Here is a 27513-nt window from a genome sequence, read left to right as displayed (position 1 = left end):
ATCTCCTTCCATGCCTTTTTCTGTTAATGACATATATAATACATGGAGTAATATTTTATGGAATCATCCTTAAAGTAAAAACTGCAGAACTGATTTTTAACCATTTACTTTTCAGGAAACGTTTTGATGGTAAATTACATTCGGAGTCAACTAATACTGCAAAAATCAAGAGAGATGCAGATTTTGAGGGCACAGATGAACCCATATTTGGAAAGAAGCCTAGGGTGGAAGAATCAATAAATGAAGATTTAAGGTAGTATTCCCATTGGCATAAATGTCAGTAACTCTTAAATGGTTGCGTGAAGTTTTGAAAATTACTTAAATGATGCTACTTTATGAAAGTGTTAAATTCAAGAAATGAAAAATATATTTTAGATATATATTCATACAAAAATATAGAACATCTGTATAAGTTTGGGGAAATGGAAGACAACATAGAAGAGTCATCTTTTAATGTTTTAGAATCCAACTTGTGAGAAAGAATCGTGAAGCCTGATTTTTTTTTAAGAAAAAAACCCCACATTTCCTTTATTTATTAATGTCAAAGAATAAGATGGAACACAGAGAGTGGAATAAATGGAAAGAATAAAACTGACCCAATGGAAAAAGTAATTGAAAAGGAATGTTAAGAGGAATTAGATTTTTACTGTTACGTGTTGGAATAGAGTGGCTCTGAATCTCAAGACTGCTATCAGTGAGGGAGACCATGGATTTCTCTGACTGAAATAGCTGGTATTTCTCTTCTCTTTATAAAAGTTGGTGTCAGTTACTTAGGTTAACCTGTTTGTTATTGTGTGATGGATCTTCACAGCTTTACTTCTTTCTTCTTGTATGCCATATTTTGGCTTGGCACTACCATGAAGAATTTACTCTGAATTTTTTAAACTAGTTAGCTGTTGTAGTTAGCAGAAGTTACTACTGTGTATGGTGGTAGATGTGTCGCTGAAATATTTCTGATACACCGTTTTCCAATGCTAGTGGAATAGGTTACAGTATAATAGTGGCAATTTAAAATCATTGTTACTTATTATAGTAACCCTTGGGTTTTGTTCAAAGTATGATTGGTTATTGATTTAAATAAAAATCAAAAGTAAATAAGAATAATCTAGTATAAAAATACATCTATTTTTCTTTACTTTGTCCACAGTCATGTCCTTTCAGAATCTAAACAGAACCTAGATGAGTATAACTTAAGATTTTGAATAGGGAACACTTCTGTTAATTATAGCAATGTCTGTATTAAGCTAGTTTATTTTGTACTCTCTATCATGTGTAATGGTTTTTATAACGAGCTTCGTGTTTTGAAGTAGTGACGATGCTTTGGAAGGGGTACTTTTTTTTTAAATAGTTACTGGAATTCAGCTGACATAATTCTTTGAGTAATCCACTTGGCATCTGTTCTGTATTTGTAAAATAGATGTTAACTGATTTTGAATTCTCAGCCTATATTTGAATAATGTGAAAACTTTTTTGAATATTCTTAATAGCCAGATTTTTTCCAATTTGTAATACTCATAATTAGGCAGTGTCCTTTTCCTTAGCAATTCATACAGGAGGCTTATTATCTAATCATAGAAAAATAATGTATTTTAACACAGCTTTAATACTTTTTTTTTTTAAGTTTGGCTGACTTGATGCCCAGAGTCAAGGTACAATCAGTTGAAACTGTTGAAGGGTGTACACATGAGGTAAGCACAAACAGTATATGGAAATTGGTGTTACAAATGGAAGTTTGCTTTGGACTATCTATTATGATCAGCAAGCCATTTAGCCTCAGGGGCTTTGGAAACAATTACAGTTTCTGTAGGGTATATAGTCAGGTGGAAGGAGCTGGGGTTTTGTATCCTAACCTGAGCTAGTATCTTGAACAACACTTTATCTTGAACAGCACTTTATCTAATTACAGTCTTGGATAAATTTCTTAACCTTTTTTTTTTTAATGTTTGTTTATTTTTGAGAGACATAGAGACAGGGCACGAGGGGGGAGAGGCAGACACACAGAATCCGAAGTAGGCTGCAGGCTCTGAGCTGTCAGCACAGAGTCTGATATGGGGTTTGAACTCATGAACTGTGAGATCATGACCTGAGACAAAGTTCGATGCTTAACCAACTGAACCACAAGGCACCCCAAATTTCTTAACCTTTTTGACATTGTTTTTAAAAATTTTTAAATTTGGAATAATGTGTTGGTTGTGAAGATTATAGAAGAAAATTAGTGTAAGGTACCCAGCACAGAGTAGGTGTTCAATACCCATTCATCCCCTTACTCCTAAAGTCAAGTAACAGTGCCATTTTATAGGTCACATGCTTTTTCATGTCCTGCTCTGGTTACTGATACATTGCAATTTCATTATTCGCCACAAGGTGGTAACCACTGATAGCTTGTAGTACCCCTTTTAGAAGAATTTATAAATATAAGGGACTAAAAAACGTTAAGAGAACTGTAACACTGTTTATACTAATAAAATCTTATTAAAAGTCTTTATTGAATGAGCAAAGTAATTCCGAATTAAAATGGCTTTTGATAAACATTTATAACCTTATTTTTTTAAATACCTGTTTTTTAGCACTTGTTTCTATGAGTTCCTTTGTATTCCTTTAGAGTAGCACTTAGTTTGGAATTTGTAATACCCATTTGATCATTCAGTACTTATGTTAGACCCTATTCATTGCTCTGGTATTAAAAAAGATGAGGGGAGGGAGGCCACACAATTTGCTCTTAAGAGGTCACAAGTTCTTGCTGTCCTTCACAATTCTCCACAATCCCTCCTTCTGTCACTTCTCAGTTTTTTAGCAGCTAACTTTACCTTTTACTTCATTTAGAGGGTTGAGGCTATCAAATTGGAGTGTCCTCTGTTTATAACCTTCTTCACCAAGCCTGTTCACACCTGTCCTGTCCACTAAAAGGAAAAGGCAATGCTAAGGAGGCTTGTTCAGCTAGTGTTCTTGGTTGTAACTTGTCATGCTTTCACAGTGACCTAGAAGCCTTCATTTTCCCTTGTTTCTAGAGTTGAGTCTCTTCTGTATTTGCCCTTCCCTATCAGCATGTGAATATTCAGAAGATTCTCTTATTCTAGGTTGCTTTTCAGCCACTATGTTGTTTTTTTTCCCCCTTTTGTGGTCATTCAATCAGTATATATCTTTAAAGTGCCAGGAACATTGTATTATTCACTAAGTATAAAGAAATAGAAGAGATGTGGTCCCTTACTTTTGAGAGTTGCTATTGAGTGCTCTGCTAGGAAAATCCCTGCTAGACTTTCTAACTTGCCATTCATTTTTATAAATACACTATAATTAGATTTCTTCTTTCTCCATTTCTTTCAAACTGTTGTCACAAGAATCACCAATGACTATTTAGTATGTCTGTTTGACTCGATCATTTTGCTGGTTTTTTATTTATCTGACTCCTTAGTCTCTCTTTCCTACCATTACATGTGTTACCCAGACTGTTCTCAGAGAATAAAAACAAAAACTTTTTGATTTTTATACCTGTGAAACATAACCTATTATTCTTGCTGCTGTTAAATCTTACAGAAGCTAAAATCTTAATTGCTTCACATTGATGTTCTTGGTTCATGTCATAAAAGTACCAAAAGAGATGTGAGAGGGTCACTCAACTGATGAGATACAGCCATATAGGTTAATCATATCTTAATGGGGATCATAACATGATTTGGAGTCTAGGCTTCAGATTTTCAGATCCAGAAATTTGATTTTCTCTGTACCAACAGTTGTGCTTTCTTGGATAGACTCACTTTTGTTATATTCATAAGAGATGGAGGTATACAAAAACATGTCATTTCCTTAATTTAAAGCATAAGTAGTTGTCTCACTATCAAACTACCTGTAAATTTCTTAGAATCCTAATAAAGGGGAATATACAGTATTAAGGGAAAGACTAGTGAAAACTATTCTGTCCCCCAGAAGTATTCATTCATTAATAAAAACACTTGATAAGTGTTTCTTAATGTATGCAGCATAAAATACCACAGTCTTACTTATCTCACCTTTATAGATTCCATTTAGAATGTCACAGTCCTTCTAACACATTCATTATACTGGGTATTACTATTCATTAGGTTTCATAATTTACTAAGTTTCACTATTTTAAATTACTATCAGAGTCTAGTTATTCATTTTTTAAATACAATCCACATTGTGGTTATATGTTTGACCCTGAGCAACAGGAGTTTGAATACAGATTTTTTTTTTTTTTTTTTTTTTAAAGTAAGCTTCATGCCCAGTATGGAGTCCAACTTGGGGCTTGAATTCATGACCCTGAGATAAGAGTCAGATGCTTAACTGAGCCACCCAGGCGCCCCTAAATGTGGACTTTTTTTTTTTTTTTTTTTTTTTGATAAATACAATACTGTAAATATATATTCTCTTCCTTAGGGCTTTCTTAATTTCATTTTCTCTAGCTTACTTTATCATAAGAATACAGTATAAAATACATGTATATAATATGTGTTAATCAACTATATTACCAATAAGGCTTCTGGTTAACAGTAGGCTACTGATAGTAAAGTTTTAGGGGAATCAGAAATTACACGTGGATTTTTGACTGCATGGGGGGGTGGGGGGGGTGTTGCCCCAAACCCCATGTTCACGGGTCAGCTGTAATTGAGTTGGAAATTTACTGAAGATTTCTTAGTATTTCTAAGGTGGGTAATCTCATGTAATACTTGCTTATTTAGGTTTTGCTCTTATAAATTATTTCTAATTTTAGTGTGTACCTTATTTTGCCCCTGTGCATTATTTAAACACTAAATGGTTTAATTCTTAGGAATTTAGATACATTATGAACGGCTGCTCTCCAGATCTTTTTTTTTTTTTTTTTACACTTTTATTTCAGAGAGAGCGTGAGTGCCCACACAAGCTAGGGAGAGGGGCAAAGGTAGGGAGAGAAAGAATCCCAAGCAGGCTCTATGCACAGCATGAGCCTGACACAGGTTTCAGAGAGAGGGAGAGTGAGTACCCACACAAGCTAGGGAGAGGGGCAGAGAGAAGGAGAGAGAGAATCCCAAGCAGGTCTATGCACAGCATGAGCCTGACAGAGGTGTATCGATCCCACCACCCTGGGATCCTGATCTGAGCTGGGTTGGGCACTCAGCTGACTGAGCCACCCAGTTGCCCCTGCTCTCCAGATCTTAACCTTTACTGGAGGAAAAGAAAGTTTCTGCTTTAGGAAATATGGAGTAGTATTTTATTCTACATGGTTTTCTTTCATGTGGCAGTGTCTGTTTTTATGTCCACTTAGCTTTTTTGAGCATTCCTTAATATTAGGCAGTACATTACATGTGGAAAATACAAAGATAGCTAAGATAGGTACTAGACCTTAGTAAACACAATTTCTTTAGGGAAATGGACTTAAAGGGTTTTAATCCCCTTACCGTTAGATAAACATAAGTAGAGGTTTTTTGATTATTGTAGCTTTAGCATTTGTCTTGTTGTTAAAAGCAGTTATTTAATTTTATAGTGTCTAAGACTGTAGCAGACCCTATCACTTGTAGTTTTCAAGCCAGCATTAATTATGGAATGTTGAATGTTCATCAGTTCTCGAATAGTAAGTTGGTGATTTTTGTTTTAACATTAGGTTGCACTTCCTGCAGATGAAGATTATTTACCACTTAAACCTCGCGTTGGAAAAGCTGCAAAGGTCTGTACTTTGGGCAATACAGTTTGTACAGTTTTGTGTCTCTTTTCTAAAAATCTTAAAGATAAATTCTTTCAAATGAGATTTTTATACTTCCCAGTGTGTGTATACCAAGAAGAAGCTACCTGAAGTCAAATATAATGAGAACCAAATCAGTAAACTACCATGAAGAAAATCATGCATGATGTAATGAGATTTTTAAAAATGAAAGTAATGATTCTCCACATTCTTAAAGAATTTAATGAAAAATATATCAATCTTTCTTTAGAAAAAAAGCATGTGTGCAATGTCATACATCTAGTTTGAGAAGTTTAACAAGCTTTTAATGAAACTTAAACTCTAATGCTTATGTTAAATGGATTTTGAAGTACTGGTAGACCTTAAATGATAATTCAGATTTTCAGAGTCATTTTTCTCTAAATGAAAAATGGAGCATTTCTTTAAGTCTAGTAGATGTATTATTCTGCCTCTGCTGAGGGAACTTAAGTGAACTCGAGCTGAGTTCCCATCTGAATGGAAAGAATACCTATTTTAGGGGTTGCTGTGAAGGTTAATAATGTATGGAAAATGTGTTGCACAGTGCCTACCACAAAACATGTTGACAAATGGCAGTGTTACTCTGTTATAACTAATATAACGTGTATGTTAGCATAGTAAATTGAAAGAGCAGAATTAGCTGCTGTGCTGTTTAAAGGTGTTTTTTTAGTCTTCCTAATTTTCTCTGGTGGGTGGCATAATTTTTAAATAGAATCATAAAGAAGTGTTCCCAGAATGCTTCTGGGGGGGCTAGCATCTCTTGATTTTAAGTGTGTTCTGATATGGCTAGATATTTTCATGCCAATACTATTTTTTTCTTTTATAGGAATACCCGTTCATTCTTGATGCTTTTCAAAGAGAAGCCATTCAGTGTGTTGATAATAATCAGTCTGTTTTAGTATCTGCACATACATCAGCAGGAAAAACTGTATGCGCTGAGTGAGTAGCTTTCTATTTAAAGGAAATTTTAGGCCTGTTAATATTTGTTCCTATGCTGGTTTCTGATGTTATATTCTCTTGTTGGATTGACTCCTTTATTATTATATAATCTTTTTTTATTTCTTATTTTAGTCTTCGTTTTAAAGTCTATTTTGTCTGATCTGAGTGTGGTCTTCCCTGCTTAATTTTGGTTTCCATTTGCATGGAATATCCTTTTCCCGTTCCTTTACTTTCAGTCTATGTGTGTCCTTATATCTGAAGCGAGTCTCTTTAGGCAGCATATAACTGAGTTTTGTGGTTTTTATTCCATTCAGCTATTCTGTGTCTTTTTATTGGGGAATTTAGTCTATCTACATTTAAACTAATGATAGATATGTACTTATTGCCATTTTATTGTTTTTTGGCTGTTTTGTGTTCCTCTGTTCCATTCTTGTTTTACTGTGTACTTTTTAAAAGAATTTTTGAAATAACTTTATTTTTTAATCTCACCCTTTACAAGTTTAAATTTTGGGGCTCTTGGGTGGCTCAGATGATGATTAAGTGTCTCCCTTCAGCTCAGGTCATGATCTCCGGGTTCATGAGTTTGTACCCCGCGTTGGGCTCCCTGCTGTGGAGTGGCTCCCACAGAGCCACTTCAGATCCTCTCTCCCCCTCTCTCTGCCCCTCCCCTGCTAGCATGCTCGCTCGCTTGCGCTCTCTCTCCCTCAAAAATAAATAAAAACTAAGAAAAAAATTCTTTTTACTTTATAAGTTTTTTTGATTTTTGCAAGTAAAGACAGTTTAAAGTGTCTTTGATTTTTGCAAGTAAAGACAGTTTAAAGCTAGTAAAGTGTACTAGCACAGCCTAGTACAATGTTGAATGGAAGAGATGAGAGAGGACATCCTTGCCTTTTTCCTGGTATTAAGTCTTCATCAGCATGTTGTTATCTATAGGTTTTTCTCAGATGCTTTTTATCATTTTAAGGAAGTTCACTTCTGAGTTTGCTTGTGTGTGTTTATATGCCTATAGAATATTTTGCTATTGTATTTTGTCCAATTTTTTTTCTGTTAATATAATGAATACATTAATTTTCAAATAATAAACCAGTCTGAGATAAACCACAAGGTTACGATACATATGCTTGTAATAAATAGCAGTATTGTGATTTATGAGATACATATTTAGTCATTTTGATGACCAAATACATGTTTCTTATATGTATTTAGTCTTCATCCATGGTTCCTGGGTCAAGACTTCTAAAACCCTTGGAATTTCATGTGATAAGAGCAATAAAGGTCTTTTGTTACGTTTTAATTAGTTGACTTTGGATGGACTGGTTGCCAGGAGAACCAACTATGTGATCCCTGTAGAGTAGAGGGAAGAGGGCTGAGGGTTGAATCAGCCACTGACCAATGATTTAGTCGTGACTGTGATGTGAAGCTTCCATAAACCCAAAACGACTCAGGTCAGTGAGGTTCCAGGTTGGTGAACATGTGCAGATGTTCTGGGAACAGATGTTCCAGAGTAGTGCACACCTGGATAGGAAGGGCACTGGGAGATCTTCATCCTTTCCCCATACCTTGCCCTGTGTATTTCTTCATCTGGTTGTTGTGTATCCTTTAATATAATGGCAAATATAATTAGTATATTTACTGAGCTCTGTGAACTGCTCCAGCAAATTAATCTGTACCAAGGAGGAAGTTGATGGAACCCTCTATCTGAAATCACTTGGTCAAAAGCACAGGTATCTGGCCTGGAGCTTGCTACTGGCATCTGAAGTGGGGGCTGGAGGACAGTGTTAACTGAGCCCTTAATATGTAGAATCTGTTGCTATCTCTGGGGAGTGTCAGAATTTAGTTGAATTCTCAGACACCCTGCCAATGCCTGAGAATTGGTTGGTGGTGTGAGTTCGGGACCCTCTCCCATGTTTGAATTGGGTCTAGGAATCCCCCCAAAATTCATGTTGGTAGATCATTATTGGATTAGATTTGCTTAAATTGTGGTAAGAATTTTTGCTTCTGTTCATGAAGGATGTTGGTCTGTAGTTTTATTGTAGTATCTTTTTTTGGTTTTGGTAATGTTATCTGTTTTTTTTACAGATTAGTCTGCTAAACTGATGCTGTCTGAACAGCATCATTTTTCTTCTTAAAGAAACACTTTTACATTTAATGGTAGCACAAATCTCTTGATGAAAAATTCTTTTAATTTTTTCTTTCTTTTGGTAAAGATTTTATTTTTAAGTAATCTCTCCATCCACGTGGGGCTCAAACCCCCAACTGCAAGATAGTAGAGTTTCATGGTCCTCCAACTGAGCCAACCAGGTGCCACTCTTCCACCTTTTGTATATCTAAAACATCTTTTACTTTCCCTTCATTTTTGACAGATACTTGCAGTCAATAAAGAATTCTAATTCCTCTAAGAGTACTTTTTGACTTGCATAGTTTATGACAGGAAATCCCTGTCATCCTTACCTTGTTCCTCTGCAGATAATGTATCGTTTTTTTCTTGGCTACTTTTAATTAAGATTTTATCTTTATCAGGGTTTTAAGCAGTTTATTTATTTTTACAGAGAGAGAGAGGAGAGCATGAGCTCTGGGGAGAGGGGCAGATGGCGAGAGAGAATCATAAGCAGGCTCCATGCTCAGTGCGGAGCCATGCTCCATCCCATGACCCTGGGATCATGACCTAAGCAGAAATCAAAATTGGGCACTCAGCCCACTGACCCACCCAGTCACCCCTTAACCAATTTATAAGGAGGCTTGATGTAGTTTTTTTCATGTTTCTTGGACTTTGGGTTTGTTTTTCCATGTTGCCTCTGGCTTCTCTTCTTTAAGGTCTCTGATTACTATTACATTGGGCTACTTAAAGTTGCCTCATGATTCATTGATACTGTGTTCATTTTGGGCCTCTTCTAATGCTGTATCTTCCAATTCATTAATCTTTGCTTCTGCATTGTCTAATATGTCATTAATCCCATTCCATGTATTTTTATCTTGGATGTTGTTATTTGTTATTAGCTCAGATTTTCCTTGTTGGAAGTTTATTTTTATGTGTGGTGGTTTTTTTTGTTTTTTGTTTTATTTCCCATTTGTCTTCTTACTACTTAACTTTGTTTAGCTTCTTGAACATATGGAATACTGTTTACAAACTGTTTAAATGTCTTTGTTACTGCTTTTTTCATTTGTGTTACTTCTGTTACTGTGTTACTTCTGTTACTGTTTTGATTGACTTTTCCCTGCGTTATAGGTCCATATTTTCCTCCTCCTGCATATTGTTTTGATGGAATGTTTGGCTGTTGTTAATTTTCATCACTGTCTTGGAGCAGTTTGATTATGATGTGACTTTACATAGTTCTTCTCATGTTTCTTGTGCTTGAGTTTGTTGGGCTTCTCAGATCTGTAGGTTTATTATAGTTTTCATCAAATTTGGGATAATTTCAGCAATTTTTTATTTCAAACATTCCCCATCCTCCTTTTTCCTTGGGATCTTCACTTAAACTTGTATCATGCCACTTTAAGTTGTCTCACAGCCCACTTATACTCTGTTTATTATTATTTTGTTTTTTGGAGTTTATTCTGTGTTTTTCACTTTGGACAGCTTTTCTTGTTAGGTCTTCAAGTTTATTCATCTTTTTTTCCGCCATGTCTAATCTGATTTTAATTCTATCCAGTGTATTTCAAATCAGACAATGGATTTTTCATCTCTACAAGTTTGATTTGGGTCTTTTAATTTTTCCATTGTTTTTTTTCTTACTGCTTTGTCTTTGTCATTCAGTTTGATAATGTTTCTAGGTGTGATTCTTTTTCATTTTTCCTGCTTGGGTTTATTGTATATGTCACATCTGTAGATTAATATTTTTCTGTTTAAAACAAATTTAGGAAGTTTCTCACTGTTATTTTTTCACAAAGTTTTTTCTTCTTCCTCACTTTGAATCTTCCACTGGGACACTGAGGTTGTTTCTTTTCCTTTCTTTAGATTTGATAATTTTTGTTGATCTATCTTCATATTTACTGATACTTTGTTCTGTCATCTCAAATCTGCTCTTGAACCCATCTAGTGAATTCTTCATTTCAGTTATTATACTTTTCACCTGTAGGGTTTTCATTTATGTATAAGTATAAACACAATATCTCTCTGTTCAGATGGCCTGTTTATTGAATAATTACCCTCTATTTCCTTTAATTCTTAGACTATGGCTTCCTTTCATTTTTTGGACTGGTTTCTGATAGCTGCTTTGAAGTCTGTGTCTGCTAAGTCCAATATCTGGGCCCACTGAGAATTAGTTTCTCATGACTGCTTTTTTCCCTAAGGATGGATCATACTTCCCTGTTTCTTTTATCTTCTAATGTTTTGTTCGAAAGTGGACATTTTAGATAATATATTGTAGCATCTCTATATCCTTTTTTCTTTCATATCTTTCTCAAAGTTTGTGTTTGATCATGTTTGGATAGCTTTTAATTTTTTGTTTATTTAACTATTTGAGAAATATGGTTATATGATTGTGATATTATTATTTCCTCAAATAGGTTATAAGCCTTTTGTGGGCCAGACTGTGTTTTTTTTTTGTTTTTGTTTTTGTTTTTGTTTTACTTTTTTTATGTTTATTTATTTTTGAGACAGAGAGAGACAGAGCATGAACGGGGGAGGGTCAGAGAGAGAGGGAGACATAGAATCCGAAGCAGGCTCCAGGCTCTGAGCACAGGCTCTGAGCCTCAGCACAGAGCCCGACGCGGGGCTCGAACCCACAGACGGTGAGATCATGACCTGAGCCGAAGTCGGACGCTCAATCGACTGAGCCACCCAGGCGCCCCCAGACTGTGTTTTAAACAAGAAGACTCTACCACAATGCTAACTTTAGTCATCATGGTCTATATTTAAATACTTAATTAAATTTTCTTTGGAAAACCAAAACTACTTTATTGCATTTTGTTAATAGCTATGGAGGAACTTTTCCATAATTAGACCTATCATAATTCCAGGCAAGGACTGATTTGATATCTATTGCATGTGGGAATGAATACATATGGATGAACTTATTTTTGAAACTCTAAAGAGCAAAGCTCATTTTCCAATGTTCAGTAATTGTTTATGCTCTATATGTGTATAAACAGACAGGCAGAGGCTCTCAACTTTTGGAGGCTCATTTATAGAACCAAAAGTGTTTTACTTGGAAGAAATAGGGTAACCATTAGTAATCTTTTGGTATTAATAATTAAGTTGCATTAACTCCAAGAGACCAGAGTTAAAATTAAATATTCTTGTTTGGTTAGACCACTGCATTTCAGATTTATTATAATAATTATTATTTTAATAGTTTGTTAGTAGTGATTAGAACAAGATACTCATGTTCTGCCAAGTCCATTGAAAATAAGTAATTAGGGGAAGTTGTGACAATTATATATTAACAGAATTTTTAAATTACATACTTTAAAGAAAAGGTTTTGTAAATACTTGATTCTTATTTGCTTTCCCATTTCTAGGTATGCCATTGCATTGGCCTTAAGGGAAAAACAGCGTGTAATATTCACCAGCCCAATTAAGGCTCTGAGTAACCAGAAATACCGAGAAATGTATGAAGAGTTTCAAGATGTTGGTTTGATGACTGGAGATGTTACTATTAATCCTACAGCATCTTGTCTTGTTATGACCACAGAGGTAATTTATATGGTGCCTCATCCAGTCTTTCCTTTTAAATTTAATTAATGTATTTATTTATTGAGAACACCTAATGCGTTTTACTTGCTCTATATAAACAAAATGTAATGCTTTATTTTCTGAGATTTACTTGACAGGGAAAAAAGTTCATCTTAAAGGTCTATTTTTAGTAATTACATAAATTTAGTTGTAAATTTTAATATTTCTATTATTTGTCATATGATATAGATTTTTTTCACCAAATATTTTTATTTTTAATTAAAAAACGTTATTTTTTGAGAGAGAGTGCACTCGCAAGCAGGGGAGGGGCGGAGAGAGAGGGAGGGAGAAAATCAAGCCGGCTCCACACTCAGCACAGAGCCAATAGTGTGGCTTGATCTCACAAACGTGAGATCATGACCTGCACTGTAATCAAGGGGCAGACACTGAACTGACTGAGCTCCCCGGGTAGCCCTGTCAATTTGTTTTCATGTCACTGACAATAAGTCTTTAAAAATATTTGGTGAGGGGCACCTGGGTGGCTCATTCGGTTAAGCCTCAAGACTCTTGATTTCGGTTCAGGTTATGATCTCATTGTTTGTGAGGTCCAACCCCTCATGGGGTTCTGTGCTGACAGTGAGGATCTGCTTAGGAGTCTCTCTCTGCCCCTCTCCCGCTCTTACCTGTGTGTGCGCTCTCAAAAAATAAACGTTAAAAAAGAGAATATAGAGTTTTGTATACATAGTTTCATATAAGTAGTGGCTTTTCCTTCCACTTTTTATTTTTGTATCTTAGTGTTGGTACAAATACATAAATAAGTTCTTTTAAAATGCCCAGTTTAGTTTCCTCCCATAATAGCAGTTAAGTTTTACTTAAAACCTATGTGTTTATATCTTATGTTTTGAATACAATCAGTTATCTTTGCTATACCAAGTACTTTCATACATACTTGATTTATATCCCTGCATTTTATAAGGACATGGTACAACAGAGTGTAAATTAGCTTCTGGTCTGCAGAGTCAACCAAAAACATTGGTCACTTTTCATTTTGGTTCCCAAAGTAAGTTTCCATTCTCAAAACTTTTTCCCATGTGTGGAAGATTTTCTTTAACTCAAAAATCAGGATACTGGTTGCCAGAGAGCATCCATGTTGTGAGATGAAGTAGAAAAAATCAGTAAACAGCATAAGGTACCATGAGTTGGATAGAAGATAATTTTAAGTTACTCTCATATGCTACATAGTGTGGATCTTGTGATGAGTGTTGTATGTACAATGAAGTGGCTTCATACTTGAGATATATGGAAATAGGAGTGATAATTCTCTCCATGGATTGTACCTGATTACTAACTATTGAAAAGCCATTTATTTTGGTTTTATGAGAGAAGGAATATTATTTGATTTATGAAATGTATTTAAGATGTAATCTAAAATTATTTTAATACTTCTATTAAAAAAGCATTTCTAAAATTTCTTGTTAGAAAGAACTTGTGTCACAATTTTGTGAAATCATTTATATTTTTTTAGATTTTGAGAAGTATGCTGTACAGAGGTTCTGAAGTTATGCGAGAAGTTGCTTGGGTCATATTTGATGAAATTCATTACATGAGAGATTCAGGTATATTCTGCCATGTTGTTGAGATGTGTGCCATGTATTTTCCTTAAGAAGGGCATTAGGAATTTTGAAGAACTAGTTAAATTTTGCTTTGAATTTTCATGTGGCTAGAGTTCTAATAGATTTTCCACTACACTGTGAGAAACATGATATAATACTTCAGATAGGATCTTATTTAACTTTAGTTTCTTAAATAGTAATCAGGTAAGAAAAAATGCAAATTCATACAAAACAATTGGAATTAAAACTAGTTTGTTTTTAATAGAGAATGCTCCAAAATAACTGTTAAAGAATTTTTAAAACTTTTAGCCTACAGAGTTAACTTTCTTGATTTTTCGTTACTATTTTAGTTTTTAAAAACTAAGAAATGCATGGTTATGGTAAAAAAAATACTAAGGATTATGAAATAAAAATGAGAAAAAATTATAATGATCCCTTTACTTGAACTATTACACTATTGTAAGGACTCGTAGGTATACTTGGACTTTTGAGTGGAGCTGGGAGGGCTAATGGTTACTTTTAAAAGTTAAATATTTAGTATGTACACAATTAAAGTAAAATTCAGTTTTTATTTAAACTAAAACTCTGAGTTAACCTGTATTTGTAGTGCAAGTAACAAATTCATAAAAGTAAGTTTTGAATAGGTCTGTTTTGGTTTTAAAATTCTGAATCCTGGGGGTGCCTGGGTGGCTCAGTCAGTTGAGTGGCTGACTTCAGCTCAGGTCATGTTCTCATAGTCCGTGAGTTTGAGCCCTGCGTTGGGCTCTGTGCTGACAACTCAGAGCCTAGAGTCTGCTTCCAGTTCTGTGTCTCCCTCTCTTTCTGCCCCTCCCCTGCTTACTCTGTCTCTGAAAAATAATAAACATTAAAAAAAATTTTTTTAATAGAATTCTGAATCCTGTATTGATACATTTATTTTAGAGGAAAATTCTCACGCTGATTTTTTTTTCCATTTAAATAAAAACTGACATGATTTTACTGCTCATTAAATCTTTCATATCTAGAGATCATGAGGGTAATTTGGATGAAAGTTGCCTTAGAGTAAAGTAACTGTGTCTTTGAAATTTGTTGCTGTATAACTTTTCTAAAAGTTATTAACTTTGTTTTCTCAAAATGAAATGGAAATACTGTTTCCATTGTCATGGGACTCTTATGCTGTGTGAGAAGGTTCAGTCTGGAGCTACTCCAGAGGCTGTAATTGTAGAGTACATTGTGCTTTTAGTGATTTAGTCTCCCACTTTTCTACTGGGTAAATTCACGGTAAGAACCATAGTAGTTTTCAGTAGGGATTTGTAGCTAAAAATATTTGTGTAAAGTGGCCTGCATTTCTAATTAATGAGCTTGGGATAAGATAATTTTAGATTACTTACCAATAAAGTGACTCTGAATTCCAAGGTATATTTGTTTTTTTTTTTCAGAGCGTGGTGTTGTATGGGAAGAAACTATTATTTTGCTTCCTGACAATGTCCACTATGTCTTTCTTTCGGCTACTATTCCAAATGCCCGACAGTTTGCTGAATGGATTTGCCATTTGCATAAACAGGTATTTTCTTTGTTTTTTGAAGTCTTCAATACTTAAAACGTTAAGTTGTGATTGCTATCTTATATACTTTGTTCTTGATACCGCCCTAGAATTAAGAAAAGCTTTTAATGTGAAATTACTTCTCAAGTCAAGCTCATCAGAATCAACTGACTAGCTTTTTACAAGTGTGTATTTTTTTTTAAGTTTATTTATTTATTTTGAGAGAGACAGAGCATGAGTGGGGGAGGGGCAGAGAGAGATGGGAAGGTGGGGAGAGAGAATCCCAAGCAGGCTCTGCGCTCTCAGCACGGAGCCCAGCGCAGGGCTCAAACTCACAAAACCGTGATACCATGACCTGAGCCAAAACCAAGAGTTGGAAGCTTAACCAGCTGGGCCACCCAGGTGCCCCTTAAGTTTGTATTTCTGAGTGGCATCTTAAACCCAATATATCAGCATCTCTCGGAGTAGGGTCTTGGGAGCTCTGATTTTTAAAAGCTCCCAAGTTGATCCTGGTGGTCTGCCAGGTTTGGAAACTAATGCATTTATTCATAGAGTGAGCCCTCTGAGAAGAGAATTTCCTCTAAGACCTCAGTACCAGGAAAAAGCTGGGCATTTCCTGAGCATGTGATATGATTTTTCTGTGAACACAGTCACATGTTTTCCTTTTGCTTTTGTGGTCCAACTTTTGCAGCAGTATAGGGCCTTATGGCAAACATTTGTTTATGTGTACTAAATTTATTCTTGGTTTTGTTTTCCTGCCCTCATTTTTCCTTTGTACCAATATTCTTACAAAGTATTATCTGTTCATAAGGTCTCTAATTGTGTTTTTCTAACACCTGTGTTGCTTCTGTACAATAGAAACCTAGTGGATCTTCAGCCCGCTGATTTAGTAAAGCTTTGAAAACTCACTTTGGGTCAGAAAAGTCCCATTTACCTCAGGGAGCATTCTGTTTTACCATACCACTGCAGTGTAGTAACAGGGGTCTTCTTTAATTTTAGTATCACAAGTCTAGGGTATGAATCCAAGGTCTTTATTGAAACTCAAATCATATATCTGGCCCTAATTAGGGTATTGATAAAATTGAATAGATGGTAATGTCATTTGAGAGCTGATTTTTCCACATTTTTCTCTTGCCTTGTTTTAAAAATTTTTAGTTTTTCTCTTTTTGGGATGTTGAATTCAAAAGTGTATTTCCCCAAGGTCTTTTACTTAGATCAAATACACAGTATAATTTTGAAGAAATTAAATATTATATGCCTAATTGTTTTTCATTGTTTTTACAGCCTTGTCATGTAATTTACACAGATTATCGGCCGACACCATTGCAGCACTACATTTTTCCAGCAGGGGGAGATGGCCTGCACCTTGTGGTTGATGAAAATGTGAGGGAGTAATGGTGATTCTTAATCTGTAGTGTCAGGGTAGAAGTTCATTTTTTCTTTCTTAAGTAGTTTTATAGTCCAGAATTGTTGGGTTTGTGTGTACTTGTATTTCAAAAATTATATTTAAGACTTGTGTTTGGTTCTCTGTTTCTCTTGTGCATGAATTAAGATTTTTCTTCTTTCCCAGTGTTTTAAAATACCTGGAGAATAGGGACTTAGGATATGTTTCAGATATGTTATGTTTTGCTTTACCCCCTTTTAATACCTCTTTATCACCTTTTATTGTACCTTACACACAACTTTATTTTGTATTTTTTGTTTTACAATTTTTTTAATGTTTGTTTATTTTTGAGAAAGCATGCCTGTGAGCAGGAGAGGGGCAGAGAGGGAGAAAGTGGATCCCAAGCAGGCTCCAGGGTCATTGCCCACAGGGGGCTCATCTCATGACAGTGAGACCATGACCTGAGCTGAAATCAAGGGTCAGATGCTTAACTGAGTGAGCCACCCAGTGTCCCTGTACAACATGTTTTAACTCTTTTAGTGACTTTTGTTATCATTATCGTATTAAATTAGTTTTATTTTGAGGAAGGTTTGTTTGGAGGTATGAAAAATGTTTGGATTTTGGTTAAATCTTACTGAAGTAATGTAGAAAAATATTTGATTCCAGGGTGACTTCAGAGAAGATAATTTTAATACTGCAATGCAAGTACTTCGAGATGCTGGTGATTTGGCAAAAGGAGATCAGAAGGGGCGAAAAGGAGGAACAAAAGGTAATTTGAAATTTTGTTAACTTTTTTCCCTCAGGAAGCTGTATAAAGATCTAGATAGTAAATGATAAAATTGGATAAAGGTTCATCTCTTTTTCCTATATGACATTAATTGAGATATAATTCACGTACAATACATTTCATCCATTAAAATGTACAATTTAATGGTTACTGGTATATTAACAGAATTATGCAATCATTAACATAGTTTTTTTATTGAGATATAATTCACATACCATAAAAATCACCTTTTTTAAGTGTACAAGTCAGTGTATTTTAGTATATTCACAAACTTGTGCAACTACTATCTAATTCCAGAACATTTTCATTAACTCAGAAGGAAACCCTGTATCCATTAGCAAGTATTCCTCATTTTTCCTCACCTCTTCCCGCACCCCTCGGCCTTAGGCAGTCCCTAATCTACCTTCTATTTCTTTTTTCCTTTTTGAACATTTCATATAACTAGAATCACAATTTGTGTGTTTTTTTGCAGCTTCTTCTTTCACTTAGCTTGTTTTCAAGGTTCATTCATTCTGTAGCATATGTCAGTACTTCATTCCTTTTACAGTCAAACGACCTTTCATTATATGAATATGCCACATTTTATTTATTTGTTATCAGTTGTTGAACATTTGGGTTATTTCTCTTTATTGCTTATTGTGAATAGTGCTGTAAATATTTGTGTTCTGTAAGTTTTTATGTAAGCATATACCTAGCAGTGGAATTGTTGAGTCATATAGTATTTCATATGTTTAAATTTTTGAATAACTGCTAGATTATTTTCCAAAGTGGCAGCTCCATTTTACATGCCCATCAGAAGGGTCTGAAGTTTCTATTTCCTCCACATCCCTGCCAGTATTTACTGTAATCTATGTGAATATAGTCATCATAATGGAATAAAGTGGTATCTGAGGGTGGTTTTGATTTACATTTGTCTCATGGCTAATGTGGTGTTCATTTATCTCCTCATGTGCCTATTGGCTATTTGTATATCTTATTTGGAGAAATATTCAAAATCTTTTGCCAATTTAAAAATGAAATTGTCTTGTTGTTGAGCTATAAGGATTCTTTGTATACTCTGGATAGTAGACCCTTATCTATATTTTCCCATTCTGTGGTAATGTGGTCTTTTCACTTTTTGTTGGTGTCTTTTGGGCCCCCTGGATGGCTCAGTTGGTTAAGTGTCTGACTTTTGATTTCCACTTAGGTCATAATGTCATGGTTTGTGAGTTTGAGCCCCACATCGGGCTCCACACTGACCTTGTGGAGCCTGCTTGGGATTCATTCTCTCTCTCTCTCTCTCTCTCTCTCTCTTTCTCTCTCTCTCTCTTCTCTCTCTCCTCGCTCTCTTCCTCTCTGCCCTTCCCCTCCCCCCTTCAAAACAATGTTTTTAATTTTGATGAAATCCAGTTTATGTTTTTTTTTCTTTTGTTATATATCATACCTAAGAATGCTTTGCCTAATATCATATCTTGGAGATTTACTTCTATATAGTTTTTAAGAATTTTATAGTTCTGTATTTTATGTTTAGGTCTATAATCCATTTGGAGGTAATTTTTACATATGTTTATATACTCTTTTTGCAGGACCATCAAATGTGTTCAAGATTGTGAAGATGATTATGGAAAGAAATTTTCAACCTGTAATTATTTTCAGCTTTAGTAAGAAGGATTGTGAAGCCTATGCACTTCAAATGACCAAATTAGATTTTAACACAGGTACTATGTAATTTCAGCATAGTTTTAATGTTACGTGTAAATGAGTGTATATCTGTTTCTAGTAAGAAGATCAATATGTTGTGATTAATCTATTGTGTATTGCTAGGATATGCAGTTCCCCCTACAGTCACAGTAACAAGTACTCATTACCTTTGTAAAATCTTTAAAAAGACCTTGTTTTATTCTTTCCTTCCTTTCCTTTCTTTTGTTTTCTTTTACTGGGAGGTTTAAAGTACATTGCTCTGTGTAAAATCCAAAGACCCTTACTGGAAAATACTAGAATTATATTCCCTTATACTTCATTGCTATAAGCTCCTTTGCTTTGGGGATTTTCTGTGTGACTACGTATGGTTAGGATTCTTGGTCAGATCACTTTCTATATAGAAAGTGCTGTGGTTTCGGGGCGCCTGGTTGGCTCATTTGGTTAAGTGTCCAGCTTCGGCTCATGTCATGATCTCACAGTTCATGGGTTCGAGCCCCACGTTGGGCTCTGTGCTGACAGCTCAGAGCCTGGAGCCTGCTTCGGATTCTGTTCTGTCTCTTTCTCTGCCCCTCCCCGCTCACACTCTGTCTTCTCTCTGTCTCTCAAAAATGAATAAACGTTAAAAAAGAAAACAAAGTATTGTGCTTCATTCTTCTGGAAATCCAAACCAGGAAGGCTTGCCCTTCATTTAACCGTGGTATAATCTTTTGAATAAAGTAGTTACTTATATTTAATTAATAAATTATTCCCACATATTATCTGTAAATGTAACTCAAAGTCACACAGCTAGGTAGTAGCACAGCCTATCCAAAAATTCAGCATACTGAATACCAGCCCATTTATTATTCATTTCATCCTTTTACATATGTAATCTTGTATTGTGAGGAGTGAATAATATCCTCAGTCATCCAAAATCAAATGTCATTTGTATTGCTTTCATTACCAAGGCACAGAACTAAACCCATGCATTTTAGGGCTATTTTTTTACTTATCCATAAGCAAAGTGATAATAACAGATAACCCACATAAACTCCTAAAGTTAGTAATATTTTATTTTTTAATGGAGAAATTGCTCTGCTTAGAAATGTTTTCTTTTAACTGCTAATGCTGAATTTGCTTAATGTCACAGGGTCATATATTGGCTTCCTATTAATTAGTAGATGCTATATGCGAAGGCAGTATAAAGGTTAAGAGCATATGCTTTGGAATTGCTCCTCTAACAGTTAATAGCAGTTTCCATCATTTGGAGTTAGTCTCACTTTCCTCAGTAGTGGATAATAATAATCCCTGCGATCTATAATTGTTAGTCTTAAATATTGGATATACGGCACTTAGTGTAGTTTTTGTTATTTTTATAAGATAGTACTTTTATTCATGGATAAATTCTGTTAGATATATTTTGAAGGGCAATGAATTTTATTAAATGGTAATTTTTATCCACTTTCCCTTTTGACTGCCTTAAATACTCTTTTATTCTTTATAGATTTTTATTCTTTGCAGTGTGTGAGGTTTGGTATCACTGATTCATTTAGATATTTATGTACCTTTGAATTTTTTCTTAGATGAAGAAAAGAAGATGGTTGAAGAAGTATTCAGTAATGCCATTGACTGCTTGTCTGATGAAGATAAAAAACTCCCTCAGGTATGATTTAGTGTCCCTAAGTGTGGGTATTAAGTGTGGTAGGGTACTTTCACTTTGCATTTCTTGGTTTTGTTACTATATATTGCACTGTTTATGCACTGCTTTAAATATGTTGCATTGTACCCAGAAATAATACCTTGATTTTTATTTTACACTTCTGAAAAGATGACAAAAGGAAAGATTTGCTGCCTAAGGGAACTAAAAACTAGCATGGTCTGGAAATTACTGCTTCAGTTCCTAATACTACAGAATTATTAGTGCTAGTTAATAAATTTCTTTATTTTATTTAGAGAGAGGGAGGGAGGGAGAGAGCAAGTGCCTGTGCAAGGGGGAGGGGCAGAGAGAGAGAGAGAATCCCAGGCAGGCTCTGCATTGTCAGCAAGGAGCCTGACACAAGCCTTAAACTCAGGAACCGGGAGATGACGACCTAAGCTTGAAGATCAAGAGTAGGACACAACTGACTGAGCCACCCATGTACCCCAAGTCACTAAATTTCTTAATTCATAGGACTACCAAACAAAACACCTAATGAAAATCATGTGTTTAGCAAGGAATTTAATATCTACTCTGCTTTTAATCCAGTGGCTTCTCTTTTGACTATTAGAAATGCCTGGAATTTCTAAAATCTACTTATGACTAGGTGCCCCTCTCAGAGGTTCTGGTTTCATTGGTCTGGTGTGTGTTGTGGTTGTTAGAATCTCAGAAGCTCTTCAGGTGATTCTAATGTGCATCCAAACCTGAGAACTCCTGTAGTATGACCTAATATATGAAAATTTTGTTTTGTGAAAAGAAAGTTCAGAGGTCAGTCATACTCTGCTTATAAATGATTGCTCTGATATATAAGGGATTTATGGTAAAACTGCAGTAGGTTGTTTAAAATAGTATTTAACTTACAAGATTTTCTTGTAATTTCTCTTCCAACCTGAATTACTAGTATTTGAGGGCTGAGCTATGTCTTGATACATTTTTGTTACCTTAGCGTAGTTCTAATAGTAGACATGTAATGCCATTTGTTAAAGTGCCAATGAGGATGAATTCTTCAGTAATTCAATTGTTTTTAGGTGAAGTACATATTTATATTGAGTATGCCTTGTGTTTATTTATTTTTAGTAGGAGCTGGCTATTATTTTTTTAAGTTTATTTTGTGCAGATATAAATGTCCTTATGACTTAGTTTTTGGGGACAAGGTGAAGTGATGCTGGAAAATTTGAAAGAGGCAGCAGTGCATATATGAATTTTATTTAAAATATATCATTCACATTAAGGAAAGCTAGGACAGAATTATGTTGAGTTTTGAGTCTAATAATCTGGGAATATGGGTTTAGTTTTGGCTTTTATTCTGAAAAGGTTATATAACATTTCTTTGAACAGCCTTCTTTCTTGATCACACATTTTTCTTACTTCGGTTTAACATTTTTGATGTCCCTTTTCTGTACATTATTGAAAAATAAACATTGTTCCAAACATAGGTCGAACATGTACTTCCTCTTTTGAAGCGGGGAATTGGTATTCACCATGGTGGCTTACTTCCTATTTTGAAAGAAACTATAGAAATTCTCTTTTCTGAAGGATTGATAAAGGTATGATTTTATTTTTATTTATTATGCCTTAGAATTGTGTCATATGGACAGTTTGAAAATTATTATTATTTTTAAGTAGGCTCCACACCCAACATGGGGCTTGGACTCACGACCCTGAGATTGAGCTGCTTGCTCGACTGACTGAGCCAACCAGGTGTCCCAACAGTTTGAGAATTATTTAGAACACTGTTTCTAGGCAGCTTTACATATATGTGCATACATATGAATGTATAAAATATGTAAAAAATGTTTAAAAGTAAATATTTACATATATATGTTTTTAAACTAGGTCCTGTGGAATGACTTAAATACTGAAGTTGATTTTTATATGTAGTGTTATACTTCATTCAGGTTTATAAGTAAAATTTTATTGGTTTTTCTTCCTATTATTCAAGTAAGAAATGGTAACACTATACAGTGTGGGGTTTTTCAGAAGGTGCTATTTAATTATCAGAAATGGAATTGATTCTTAGTGGACTCCTTTCTATATACAGATTAAAACAATTAGAAAAGACAGGAGAATTGCTGGTAGACTTACAAAAGAGTTTTTCAGGATATGCTATTTTAAACTGCAGGGAGTCTAACTTAATTTTAAAGGTTATGTTGATGTTTGTACCCAAAAATAAGGTGTTAAAAATGGGAAACAAATTCAAAATGTAGTCATAAACCTGCATATGACTCATAAGTTATTTTATATTTAATGTTCAGGTTAGAATTTTAAAAATCAGATTTATGAGAATCTCAGTACTAAGTAGAACATTTAAAAAGTCACATTTAAGAACATAACTTAGGAATTTTAGATAAAAAATTGGTTACTGGGGCGCCTGGGTGGCGCAGTCGGTTAAGCGTCCGACTTCAGCCAGGTCACGATCTCATGGTCCATGAGTTTGAGCCCCGCGTCAGGCTCTGGGCTGATGGCTCAGAGCCTGGAGCCTGTTTCCGATTCTGTGTCTCCCTCTCTCTCTGCCCCTCCCCCGTTCATGCTCTGTCTCTCTCTGTCCCAAAAATAAATAAAAACGTTTAAAAAAAAAAAAATTGGTTACTATTTATACCTGGGTCCTGGTAAGGCCTTGTTGATGTTCTTTTGTTGATTATTGTTGAGGCTTATTTTAAAGAATCTTTTCTTAAAAATTTAAGTGATATTTGGTGGTGGTAAAAGTCAAATAGAACGATTCCAAATAAAGCAAAAAATGGAAGACCATATTCCCCTTCACTTATCAGGAATACCCATTCACATACATACAAATAATACAGGACTTTTCTTTAATTTTATTTCTTTATTTTGAGAGGGAAACAGTGCGAGAGAAAGAGAGAGAGCGGAAGAGGGAGGAAGCATTAGTGGGGGAGGGAGAGAAAAGGGAGAGAGAATTCTAAGGAGGCTCCTCATTGTCAGTTCAGAGGCTGATGCGGGGCTCGAATTCACAAACCATGAGATCACGACCTGAGCCGAAATGAGGAGTCATTTAACTGACTGAGTCACCCAGACACCTGATGACTTATATTTTAGACAAAAATTATACTACCCATGTTATTAGATTTTGTCATATGCATAGCTTTTCATTCTTTTTAACAAGTGAATGGCATTCTTTTGAGTTGATGAAATAAGATTTTTTAATTTTCATTTCTATTGGTGAAAATTTAGATTGATAATACTTCAGTGACTTTACTTGTATGTATACATCTTTGTGTGTTTAAGCCATACAGTTTTTTGTGTGGTCCAGTTTTTGTTGGTAAAGTCTTAAAAGTGAACTTAGCCAGTAACTCTCTTCTCCCCTCAGAGATCCTGAAAGTGGCTCCAAAACTGTGGTATCATTAGTTGGAGAGCCAGGAAACGTGACTTTCTGTGTTTAGAAAAGTAATCTACAGCCTCATGCTTTGTACATTAGACCGGTAGTATCCTCTTCAAGTTAGCACCACTGGAATTTAGGAAAAGACTTTTCTTTTCCCTAAATTAAAAGATTTCTGGGATGCAAGGGACATTAGATACTATTTAATCATTTTATATTTAAAATACTGAAACACATCTGGGACTAGTATGTGGTCTTATTTTTGCAATCTCTAATAACTAATTTTGAAAAGTAATGTTTTGTTTGTACTTGAAAATTACAAAACTAGTTTTTTAGCTTAATGTACATGTTTAATCATGTAAATTTTTCATTTATTTAGGCCTTATTTGCCACAGAGACTTTTGCCATGGGAATTAATATGCCAGCTAGAACTGTTTTATTTACAAATGCCCGAAAATTTGATGGGAAAGATTTCCGATGGGTAAGTAAAATAATTAACATGTTGAAATAATTTTTTTTAACATTTATTCATTTTTGAGAGATAGAGCACGAGCAGGGAGGAGCAGAGAGAGAGACACACACACAAAATCCAAAGCAAGCTCCAGGCTCTGAGCTGTCAGCACAGAGCCCGACACGGGGCTTGAACCCACAAACTGTGAGATATGACCTGAACCGAAGTCATACCCTTAACCAGCTAAGGCAGTCACGTGCCCCAATGTATTGAAATAATTTTTATTTTACCATTTGTTTTACCTAAAGTGATTTGGGCTTATATAATCTTTGAGATTTTCAGTTATAAATCTGAAGAATTTGCACCCGAGCCAATAAGCGAGTTCATCAACATTACACTTGAGATCCTTCATTTCTATCCATTAGCCAAAAACAAAAACCTCTCTTGATGAAAGAGTTTGATGATGAGGGATAAGTGTGCAGATGATTCGTGAATGCTTTAAAACATTTAAAAAAATTTTTTTAATGTTTATTTTTGAGAGAGAGAGAGATGGAGTATGAGTAGGTGAGGGCAGAGAGAGAGGGAGGCGCAGAATCCGAAGCAGGCCCCAGGCTCCGAGCTGTCAGCACAGAGCCTGACGTGGGGCTTGAACCCACAAACCATGAGATCATGACCTGAGCCAAAGTCAGACTTTTAACTGACTGAGCCACCCAGGCGCCCTTAAAGCATTTAAATATATCTAGAATGTTCATTTTTTAAAGTTTAGGGTATTTAAAGCACCCAGTCTGTACTGACTGCAGTTGCACCTCATTATTTAATCTTTGACTTTTAAAATAGAGGTTTTAATAGGTTTAGACGTAATGTCTTTTCTAAGGCACAAGAAAGGAGAGAAAGGTGGAATCATGCGTAAAACAGTGAATTTGGATAAAAAGTAAATTCTTAATCAGGGACAAGGAACCCATTCAGTAAACAGTTCCTGAATTTAAACTTTGTTAAAGTTAAACCCAATCTCTAAATAAACTTAGTTAGCAGAGTATAATAAAATGTTGTGTTACGGATTCTAAGAAGTTATGTCCAGAAGGATAAAGCATATGACAGAAGACACTTCATAGAGAGGGCAATCCTTATACTTAGAAACAGCAGCAAATGGTTACTTACCCAGTACACAGGTGAGCTTCCCAGGGGTGAAAAGCAGGTAGAAGAAGAGAAATTTCTAGTTTGAGTTCCAGTACAAGCCAAGAAGACTCAGGTAAATTGGGTTTTGAGAAATTTTTCAGTAGTCAGCTATTTCTTCACTTAACCTTTTGTCCTTGAAAGTGACTTTTTTCTGCTTAGAGAAGTTTCTGACAGTAATTACTAATCATCAAAACACTGAAAAGTACTCACGGTAGAATTGTAAAGGCAAGGCATTTTTTTTTTTTTTTTTATTTTAAAATTTATTGAATGCTATACAAAAGCAATAGAAGTACAGTGAGATAGGTGCCATTTCTCTTTAGAAATTTTTACATAGTATTCAGAAACTTTCTCTAACCTGTAACTTTTTAAAATTAAACTTTTAAAAATTCCTATAGAATGTGATTTGTCTGTAAAGCAGTTAAAAGTTTCATGTTTTATATTTTAAAATAGTGTAAGTTTTAAAAATCTTTATAATTTATCAGTTTAAAATTACTTAAGTCTCCAAATACAATTGATGCCACAAGAAAATGTGTAAAAAAGTGTTTTGCGACTTTACATTCTTCTTGGCATCTCAAGGACTCTAGGGTAAGACTGCAGTGTATAATAGATTATTGAACTTAAGAAAGCAAGCTTGATGAGTCAGGATCATTTTATTAAACCTGAAAATCATAACCAACCATAATCTTGTAATGATACTCTTGGGCCTTACGGAAATTCGCTTGGATTGCCTTTTCAGAATGTTCTTATCAGATCTTTTTTTTAGGATTGGCTTTTTTGTTATGTTTTTCTGGTGCCTTTGTTGCTCCCTGGTTGTTAGGTCTGTTTTTGATGCTGTCATTAATATGCATTCTTGTAGCATACTGGTTCTTAACTCTTTGAGTCAGATATTTTTTGAGAATCTGAAAACAGTGGACCCTTTCCATCAGAGAATAGTATAGAGACACTTACAGATAAAACTTTGTCCATTCTCTCTGTGGTTGAATGTCACCCTGAAATGACTTCTAACCTTTCTCCATTAGGTTCTATTCTTAATGGTGAATGGACTCTCCTGAATTCTAAGAATGTATACCAAAAAATAAGAACTGTACTTGAAAAATAAGTTTATATTAATCTAATTTTGCAAATTAAGAAAGTTTATTACAATCAAGTAAAAATTGGTATTTAGTAGAGTTTGAGTCTTTGTTTACTTTCTTATTTCTTAGATTCTGCCGTTCCAGAACGTCTAGCTCAAAGATGTTTTTTATGTCCATGGATTAGCCAATCTTTACTTCTAGCTATGGTGTATGTGATCATTTTGGAGCTAAACATTTTTTTTTTTTTTATGTTCACATATTCATTTTTGAGAGGGAGAATGCATGGGGGAGGGGGGCAGAGAGAAAGGGAGACAGAGGATCTGAAGCAGGCTCTGTGCTGGCAGCAGAGAGCCCATAGTGGGGCTTGAACTCATGAACTGTGAGATCATGACCTGTGCCAAAGTTAGATGCTTAACCAGCTAAGCCACCCAGGTGCCCTTGTAATATTTGCATTTTTGTGTTTTCACTTAAACTCCTAAAAGGTGATTTTTTCAATCACATTCCCTTTTTTGGAATGTGTTAACTTGTGTTTTGTGTATTTTTCTGATTTAAGAATATGTTTTTCACCAGGTT

General features: G+C 34.9%; 1 protein-coding gene across 1 annotated transcript in view; it reads left to right on the top strand.

The window, feature by feature from the left end:
• The window catches only part of MTREX (Mtr4 exosome RNA helicase), a 106470-nt gene that overhangs the window by 8700 nt on the left and 70257 nt on the right, over window positions 1–27513 (top strand). Inside the window, exons 2-14 of the mRNA XM_040453185.1 lie at window positions 116–253; window positions 1622–1688; window positions 5597–5659; window positions 6519–6631; window positions 12092–12266; window positions 13771–13861; window positions 15277–15401; window positions 16665–16763; window positions 17431–17533; window positions 19117–19248; window positions 20794–20873; window positions 22343–22453; window positions 24620–24721. Of these exons, the coding sequence (XP_040309119.1) occupies window positions 116–253; window positions 1622–1688; window positions 5597–5659; window positions 6519–6631; window positions 12092–12266; window positions 13771–13861; window positions 15277–15401; window positions 16665–16763; window positions 17431–17533; window positions 19117–19248; window positions 20794–20873; window positions 22343–22453; window positions 24620–24721 (1399 nt within the window). The remainder of the gene's footprint in view (window positions 1–115; window positions 254–1621; window positions 1689–5596; window positions 5660–6518; window positions 6632–12091; window positions 12267–13770; window positions 13862–15276; window positions 15402–16664; window positions 16764–17430; window positions 17534–19116; window positions 19249–20793; window positions 20874–22342; window positions 22454–24619; window positions 24722–27513) is intronic.

Source organism: Herpailurus yagouaroundi, unplaced genomic scaffold (assembly GCF_014898765.1).
Source record: "Herpailurus yagouaroundi ecotype Mexico unplaced genomic scaffold, PumYag 29, whole genome shotgun sequence".
In the NCBI taxonomy this organism is placed as follows: domain Eukaryota; kingdom Metazoa; phylum Chordata; class Mammalia; order Carnivora; family Felidae; genus Herpailurus; species Herpailurus yagouaroundi.
This window is presented reverse-complemented; position numbering and strand designations above follow the sequence as displayed.